The 9,518-nt window shown below is 41.9% G+C and overlaps 1 protein-coding gene across 2 annotated transcripts in view; it reads left to right on the forward strand.

Moving 5' to 3' along the window:
- Positions 1–3,355, forward strand: part of DNAAF3 (dynein axonemal assembly factor 3) — a 47,753-nt gene extending 44,398 nt beyond the window's left edge. For both annotated transcript variants that reach the window (XM_073602854.1, XM_073602855.1), the window contains one exon: positions 1,723–3,355. In XM_073602854.1, coding sequence (XP_073458955.1) covers positions 1,723–1,891 — 169 coding nt within the window. In that variant the 3' untranslated portion in view covers positions 1,892–3,355. The remainder of the gene's footprint in view (positions 1–1,722) is intronic.
- Positions 3,356–9,518: the final 6,163 nt, after the last annotated feature.

Genomic DNA, 9,518 nt, shown 5'->3' on the forward strand with positions numbered 1-9,518 from the left:
AAAACGGCACTATTTTTGCATTATCCACTTTGAGAAAAGGAGTAATTCTGGCTTTGGACAATATTGTATTCCTGTCTCTGTAATTGAGTAGGCACAATAGGAATGGTCTCGGGGGGGGGGGGGTACGCCTTGTGGCAGGCGCGCTGGGACCCTGTGGGCCCTCTCGACCGCAAACATTGGCGAGAATGTATCTTTCCCAAATGTGTCGGTCAACCACGCTTCGATGAACGCTACAGGATTTTTGCCTTCCACCCTTTACGGAATGCCCACCGCGCGTACATTTGTTTCTACACAGGCGGTTCTCCATATCCTCCAGCCTAGATGCGTTGGCGGTCGCCATGGAGTGTATTTCACGTCCCTCTGCAATGGCTGCCAATCATCCTCCAATGTGCTAACGCACCCCTCCACTGCAGATGTGTGTTCGCGCAGCTTTTGCATATCCTGACGCACGAATGACATCTCCATTTTCATACTTTTTACTTCTCCCGCTAGGTTAGTGATGGAGGAGTAAAAGGCAGTAACCGCAACTAGTATATCCATGAGAGTTGGCTCTGGGTCAGTGCTATCATTATGGCCCTGCATGCTGGGCGCCGCCATATTGGATGGATGTGTGGGGCTGAGAGATAGGGATGGCAGAGCATGTGATTGAGCCAGGATGGGGGAGGGGGGTGTAATCTAGATCCCTGCCATCCTCCTCCGGATCATGACCACTAGTCCCTGGGATGGATGGGGTATCTTTCCCCCTATTGCCAAAGCTGGGCTGCTTTCTTGGCAGAGCGGGAGGCCGCCATCTTGGGCAGGAATGTCCAGCGGGTTACGAGGGCCTTGTCCGCGCCTGGACATTGTAAAAGCAAAAAAATGATACTGGCCTTGTGTGCAGGGGAGTCCGCTGAGTGCAGCGGTACCTGTCCTGAGGCTGTCGGATGCACAATGGTGGTGCTGTAGCTCGCAATCTGCAGGATGATCGGCGGAGCCAACGGCTGCACGTCCTCCTATATGCCTCGCTCGGCCACGCCCCTCTGATTTAATGCTCCCCTTGACATGTCAGTTTAGGTGGACGGCCATGTCTTGGTAGGTTTGCAGTTGTGCCTCTCTCTCTCTCTCTCTCTCTCTCTCTCTCTCTCTCTCTCTCTCTCTCTCTCTCTCTCTCTCTCTCTCTCTCTCTCTCTCTCTCTCTCTCTCTCTCTCTCTCTCTCTCTCTCTCTCTCTCTCTCTCTCTCTCTCTCTCTCTCTCTCTCTCTCTCTCTCTCTCTCTCTCTCTCTCTCTCTCTCTCTCTCTCTCTCTCTCTCTCTCTCTCTCTCTCTCTCTCTCTCTCTTTCTCTCTCTTTCTCTCTTTTTTTTTTTTTTTTTTTTTTTTCTTCTTCTTATAACCTAACCCTGCTTTTAAACTTCTCTGCAACTTTATCCCTGACCTGTCCGATGTTTTCCTTGGCCTTCATGATGCTGTTTGTTCACTAAGGTTCTCTATCAAAGTTTTGGAGGGCTTCACAGAACAGCTGTGTATATATACTGAGATTAAATTACACACAGGTGGACTCTATTTACTAATTGGGTGACTTCTGAAGGCAATTGGTTCCGCTAGATTTTAGTTGGGGTATCAAAGAAGTAAAGTGTGTGTCTATCTATCTATATCCCAATTTGGCTGCACAAATTTAGTCTTGGGCTCCCATCTTAATCTTCTTCCCCTTTTTTTTTTTTTTGTTTTTTTTTTTTTTTTCCAGATTCATGGTTGATCTGCATTTGGACAAAGTAAAAAGCTATGTTACCATAGTGACCAAAGTTGCAAAGGAAGCTGGCTTTACAACAACTGAAAATATAGACTGGAAGAGGGATTATATTGCCACTTTTGAACGTTTGGAGGACTATGTAGAGGAGAAAAATGGACATTGAAAGTTTTGCTTACATGGTATTAGACTTGGACTTCTGAGGTTTTCTGCTAATGTTATTACCCACAGAATGTTAACCCGTTATTCAACAGGCCATCCTTAGACTTTCATCTAGCACAGCTGATAGACCAAAGACCTTTTTATTTGATGTATAGAAAAAACAAATGTTCAGTTTCCCTGATTCCGTTCTCTTGCAAGGAAATCCTGTAACACAAAGCTGCAACTGAGCAGCACCTTCTGAAACTGCTAGTTCCCTGGCTGACATGCTTATTCTTTTGGTTTCAATACTGACCTAAAACAAGAGTGAAAATGACTTTGCTTGTCAAATGTTCTGGTTCAGTGATTTAAGAAAAAGCTAAACCAGAGCTAGCCAGGTGACTAGTATGGATGTTGGCAATGGCAGCCTATATTTTATAGCAAGTTTGCAGCGATAGGAGCGAGTCCTTCTTTTTCCAATTCTGGAAAATGGTCTTGCCTTCACGCCCATTCAGTCCCATTCAGTGCCACTACTTGGCATATAAAATGACCTCAGACAGTATAGGAGGTTAAGAAACTCAAGTAATGCACAACTCCCAATTAGTTACATGCCACAGATCTACTATCCAGTTGTGAAAAAACACCACTTGAATAGTCAAGATGTGCACTCTGTGAAAATGCAGACCTCACTGCAACCGTTGAGGTTAGACAGCTAATATAATGTATGAGAGATTTTTCTGGGTGATCTGGTAAAATTAAACCCTGCCTGTTTAATTTGCTGTCAGTTTACAATTTGAGGAACTTTTTCTTGGCTGTCCCTGGAAAATTTACAGCTTCATCACCTTCTGCTTTACATCTGAATAGGGGAAAAATTGTTCTACATTTTGTAATGTCTTGCAATGTACAGTTTGCATATGTATTTTGGAGTTTCCTGGAAATTGTACCTTCAGTAAAAGTGAATGACTAAAATAAAACCACCTAGTGGAGCACAAATCTTTGTGCTGCCTGGAACTTAAAGCCATGGCCTCCAGTTCCACTGAAATATTGCTGCAGGTAAAAACTAGTTTGGGAAGAGTACTGCTGACTAGGATAAGTGTGAGGACATTGGGGACCTCTTATCTCTACAAGAAATGTAAATTAGGGGTCTGCTCTCATTTTGTAAGAAAACCTCCACTGAGAATCTTTTTAGTAGTAGGTTGAAAACACATTCTGGATATATTTTTGTACAACGAAGCCTATTCCATTTACTTATTTTGTTTAAATTATACTTTTTCCTGCAGTATATTTTGAAGTTAACTGCATAGTTGTATAATGGTGAAATATTTAACTGTATAGTTGTTTAAATAGCTTTTTATGCCCATAGGAAAAATACTTCTGATCTTTGAGGGGCATATAGCTTATGACTAAAAGTATTTATCATCTTATTTATTATGTTGGTGTAAGGTGTTTTTTCTTTTTTTTTTAAATAATAAAATATTTTCGTGTGAAACAATGTTCCTTTCATGTCTTAAAACAAAAAAAAAAATACACAAAGTGTACAAAATTTAGCACATCAAAAAAAAAAAATGCTAGATGCATTTGCAAAACAAGGACGGACTAGAAGCAGTGAAAGGAAAGCTGAAGCAAGAACGAAGAACATTCCTCCAAGCGTCTAGCTCCTGCCTTGGACACAGGCAGGGAAACCAAGCTGCCACTATGGAGATAGCATACTAGAGCAACATGGTGGGAAACCAGAATGTCGGTGCAAGTAAGGCTCAGTTGGTACAAGGATGCAGGCATACGACCCTCCACACATGGATTCAGCCAAGCTTGAGTCTCTGCATGTGGATGCAGTTGTGTGCACTCCATGACATCTGCACCTGCATACGCCTGGTGTCCATACATCCTTACATGCAGCCAATACTGGTGCCAATGAATCTAAAGCCATTCCTCCCTTTCCTCCTTGCCAGGTAATTGTCAGCTGTTCTTGCCCTGACATGTATACCTGTGGGCCAGCACTATCGATTTAGCTTGTTTCTGACTATCGTGATCCCATATGCTTGGTTGCGTAGAAACCCATGGGCATGAGTGAAACCGTAGAACAAAGAATTCTCTTGGGTTATTCACCTAGTCAAGTACATTAAAACCAAAGAACTAGACTATATCCGCAGGTGAAAACTCTCTCTTGGAGCAAAACTGGTTTATAGTTGAGATGAGCAGTTCAGTGTGGTAGCTTTTTTTTTAATTTAAAGTGGAAGTCCATGCAAAAACTAAAATCCCTGCATCTATAGCCACCAGCATTCGAACACTAACCTCTCTAGCCCTGAAAAGAAGAAAAATCAGTGTATGTTTTCTACAGGCAAGCGGACCTGGTCTCCAGTGGCGATATGGGTGGGTGCAGAGGACATGTCCATCAACGGAAGCCCCATAGTAACTCTATGGGTGACGTCCCTTCCCTTCATTTCACAGCCGTTGTCAGACGTGTACTCAGCAGAGCTTCCGCTGCTTGAGATCGGGTCGGATTGCCTGCAGAAAAGGTATGCATACTGTGTGTGTGTGTGTGTGTGTGTGTGTGTGGTGTGTGGTGTGTTTTTTTTTTTTTTTTTTTTTTTTTTTTTTTTTCTTCCAGGGCTAGAGGCTGGTGTTAGCATGCTGGTGGCTAAAGATGCAGGGACTTTCGTTTTTGCATGGACTTCCACTTTTTACGTTTTTTAACTGCAGCATTGTTCAACATCAGTTTTATTGGAGGCGGTGACTGAAAGGCACCTCCTTTTAAAAAGGGGGGGAGTTTGTTTGATGTTTCTCTGTGGAACCTCTGTAAGGCAGAGGAATTCTTGTACATAACACAGCGTTTAGAGTGATTGTAAAGTCTCGTTTGTGGGGTGTTTTTTTTTTTTTTTTTTTCTGTTTTCTTCTATTAAAATAACATGTTTTGCTTACCTGCTCTGTTGCAGTAGATTTGCTCAGAGCAGCCTGGATCCTCCTCTTCTTGGGTCCCTTTTCTGTGCTCCCGGCTCCTCCCTCCTGTTCAGTGCCCCCACAACAAGCAGCTTGCTATGGGGGCATCGCACCTCCCTGTATCCGTTCAAACATGGAGCCCCGCCCCCTCTCTTGATTTGGTAGCTGACTTTGTTTGTCGCCAGCCAATGGTGCCGCTGTTGTGTCTCAGCCAATCAGGAGGGAGAATATCGGGTGGCTGAGACATTTGTGGACATCGCTGGACAGAGAGGGATCTCAGGTAAGTTTTAGGGGGGCACACAGAAGGCTTTTTATATCTTAATGCATAGAATGCATTAAGATAAAAACCTTCTGACTTTACAATCTCTTTAAAGTCTACTTGTGCAGTAGATCATCAAAAACAATGGAATAGCCTACTGGTATGCTTTGTTGATTCAGCCTTCCTCAGATCAGGGAATCTAGTAGACGACTGTAAAAGAACACATAGGAGGGTGTACATGGCTAGTGCATTTCTGAAGGTTTATTGTGGTGTTGTGTTTTTTTTTTTTTTTTTTTTTTTTTTTTTTAAAACACAAGCATACAGCCAAATACTCACAAAAATGTGTTGTATGACACTAAATCTCAATCCAGTGAGATGTCTATGTTCACGCTACATAAGAGAAAATGTACAAGCGTACACTGAGAAAAATATGCCAACTTTTCTAAACCTTCCCCATTCTAAGAAAAAAAACAAAAACAACGGATGGAGGTGTACTTGAAAACTTCTAAAAAGAGAATTCTAGATTTTCCACGTTCAAGAAAACTGGAGGCGCTTTTCTTTTAAATATATAGCTTTCATTTATTCATTAACAGACAACGTTTCATTCAAATACATTAATATTAAAATATGTTCAAAAGGGAACCTTTATAAATTACGGCATCACTGCTAGAACAAGAAACAAGAAAACCACAGGAGGAGAGATGGGTCATAAAGCTCTAGTTGGTTCATCCACAATGGTCCACCACGTGCAACAATCTCTGTGTTTTAATGATTTGCAGTGGGTAGTAAATAAAGAAAACAAGTAAACTGCTATGAGATAATGTACAAAGCCATTTAAAAGGTGGCTGAAAACACTTAACATACAATGTTTATACTCCACAGTATTGATCTAATAAAGTACCACAAGAAGAAATGATGGTCTGCAAAGTAACCAGTGGCAGTAAATGTTTACTTTTGATTGGTTGCTTTAGATCTTATCCAAATAACTTTTTTCCATTTTAAAGATTTTTATTTATATATTTTTTTTAACAAAAACAATGTTCATAGCACAAACTGATAAAAATACACATTTTTGGTGTCGCGACAGCAAGATTCGGTGTACTAAATGGATGTGGATGAACGTCTTCTAGAGCCTTATATACACAATGCTAAGCAGTTTTCTATTTCCTGACCTTGTACAATAAAAAAAACAATGTTTAACAATAACAGCTTTAGGGATTGGTGCCACGCCTAAAAGAAGGATAATAAGAATGAAAATGTAAAGAATAAGCTAGATTTGAAAGGCAAAATGACAAAAGAACAAATCGGGGGTCATTTACTAAAGTATAATGTGGATTTGCCAAAACTGAGCCAACCTGTCTTTGTACAGTGAAGTGACGTTGCATGTGTTCCTGCAGATCATTAACCCGGCATGCTCATTCTCTATTGCAATAGTACCCACACGCGCGCACACCCCAAGCCTGTGAAAGGGTATGGGAAGTGCAGATACCAAATTTCCATTATCCTGAGCAAGGACTGACACTACCATACACACACATTAATCATAAGGTAAGCATGCAAAGGCACTATACATGCCTCAGTTAGTGCAGCCTAGTGGATTAGCTGGCAGTGCCATCAGCGCACTTTGTAATACTGCACAAGCTGCTTGTCTGAGTTCTCATCTGAAAAGCAATGGATGTGGTAAAGGTGAGAAACAAGGAGAGGGGTGCCTCTAAGTATATATTAAAAACACCTTATTATAAAAGCAATATCCACTCACATGGAAGTAAATGACGTTGGGTACATCTCTGGGATGAGCAGGTGGGACTACAGGTAGCAGAGAGTCCGTTTCTAGCTGGCAGGAAGCAGCAAGTCAGATCCCAGGGAAGATGAGGGCAGAGAGTCGTCTAATCCTGCAGAAGACACTGCTGCAGCTTCAGAACTCCCATCTGGTCACCACACGGCCGTCTTCCATCTTTGCGGTGACCAGACGGGAGTTCTAAAGCTGTGGTGGTGTCTTCTACCCAATGTCATTTACTTCCATGTGAGTGGATATTGCTTTTATAATAAAGTGTTTTTGATATATACTCAGAGGCGCCCCTCTCCATGTTTCTCTCCTAGCTCTACTGGGATTTGCTTCTGGTCTTGTTTTGTGGCAGTCCTGACAGACTCACTAATTTTTCTCCCCTGATACCTGAATTTTGGACTATTATGGACCTTACATGAGTAATATTGAGGTATCTGAGCATTGCACCTTTTTACTTATTAGATGTGGTAGAGGTGAAGTGTCATTGGTTGGTATTTTCATATGCATACCATGGCAAACAAAATAATTAAGAGAGAAGATAACATCTTGCTTACCATAATGTTATTGTTAATCCTTTTCAGACTAAGGTTACCATTCATCCCCATTTTCTGGGCATAGGTCCTATTTTGAGGGGTCTGTCCTTAGGAAACAAATTGTTCCTGGCATTGTACCCAGGCACTTTATGAATGCAGAGCAATTATTTAAAGGAAGCTGCATCTCTGTTATATATTTTTTCAGCTCCCAAAAAACATTGACACGTAAAAGAGGCGCTCCATGCTTGGTCCTTCTGGATGTGTACCCAGCCTGGGTTCATGAGCAAGTCTTTATTAATCTTGGTGCCATGTGTGACTGACAAGGTTTAACAAGTGGCCTGAGTAAGTCCACCCTCACGCAGCATTGGGGGGAGAAAGGGCTATTGAAGGGTACAGCTGCTGCAGAATTTCCCGGAGGCTGGCGGTGTGTGCGGTGAGCAGAGTGACAGCTACAGTAGGGAAGAGTGGAAACCTCTGATAGTCAGGCCTACTGGTGTACATTGTATTTGTGGGTGTACTGATTAGAGAAGCCAGGTAAGAACAGGTAGGATTCATCAATCTCCCAATTACTGACTGGCAGGAGGAAAATCTGTGGATTAAAAAGATTCACTTTCTTAGGTTGTAGGCTGAAGTAGTACTTGCATGGTGGAATACGTTTGAGGGGCCCAATATTGTGTAGCAGTATTGTAATGGACCAGTGAGGCTGCAAGGGTTTTAGGGTGTGTGTGATCAGACATATAGCAAACTTAAACACAGCCTCAGTTTGCTATATACAGTGGATTTAGAAGTTTGGAGGTCAGTAGTAAATAATACAGAGTTCAGTAGTACTGTACAGCTCAGTAGTCAGTAACAGTCAAAGAAAGCTGTACCTCCATTACATTTTCTTCTCTCCAGCTCCAAAAAACGTTATCAATTAACAGATACAGTTGGTATAGAAAAGAATCACCCCCTTTAAAATAATCACATTTTGTTGCTTTTCAGCCTGAAATGAAGACGCAGTTTTTGTTTTTTCTAGCTGTATTTACTAGTGCAACTTATAACATTCAATTTAAAGATATAACACCACCATGTCAGGAAAAAAAATGAACAAACTCAAAAACAGAATTCCTGAGATGGAAAAAGGATCACCCCCCTTATGTCAGTATTTTGTTGGACCACCTTTTGCTTTAATTAAAGCCTTTAGTCTGTTGGGATATGTCTCTACTAACTTTGCACATGTAGACTTCACAATATTTGCACACTCTTCTTTGCAGAACTGCTCAAGTTCAGTTAAATTTGATGGTGACCATCTGTGGACTGCAGTCTTCGAGGCATTTCACAGACTTTCAATGGGGTTTAACCTCCCCGGCGGTATTCCCGAGTGTGGCTCGGGGTTAAAATTCAGTCCCATTAGCGGTAACCCCGAGCCACACTCGGGATCGCATTGCAGGATCCTGGTGCGGCGTTACTTACCTTGTCCCCAGGATCCTGCGAGGTCCCCCGCAGTGTCCGTGGGCTCTGTCCTCCGCCCGAAGCCTCCCTGTGCCAGGCTCCGTTCCCTGCGAGCGTCGCGACGCACGGGGGCGGAGCCTGGCGGCAAATTCAAAAAATTGTAAAAATCATAACACATACAGTACTGTAATCTTACAGATTACAGTACTGTATGAAATCATTTCACATCCCTTTTGTCCCCAGTGCTTTGTCCTATGCCCTGCATGCAGTTTTATGTTATATATACTGTTCTTTCTGCCTGGAAACTGGAGATTGTCCATAGCAACCAAAAAGCGTCCTTTTACGTCAAAAGTGGCTTTAGACCAGCTAGAAAACAGCGATAGTAAATTAGAACACTTGCAGAATTGAGCGATAGTGAATCGTGGGGAAATTTATTTTATTATTCTTTTTATTTATTTTTTAATTATTTATTTTTATTTATTATGTTATAATTTATGTTTTTGTGTTTCAAAATTTATCATACCCGGGATGTCTACTAGACTCTTGTTTGGACAGATTTAAGTGCGTTATTGTTAAGAATTACAGGCCTACAATATAAAACGCCAAATTTCCATGCAAAATAATTGTACCGCTTTCAGCACCTAAAATCCAAAATAATCATACCGCCAGGGAGGTTAAGTCTGGGCTCTGACTAAGCAATAGAAGGACA

Source organism: Aquarana catesbeiana, linkage group LG10 (genome assembly GCF_042186555.1).
Source record: "Aquarana catesbeiana isolate 2022-GZ linkage group LG10, ASM4218655v1, whole genome shotgun sequence".
Taxonomy (NCBI): Eukaryota; Metazoa; Chordata; class Amphibia; order Anura; family Ranidae; genus Aquarana; species Aquarana catesbeiana.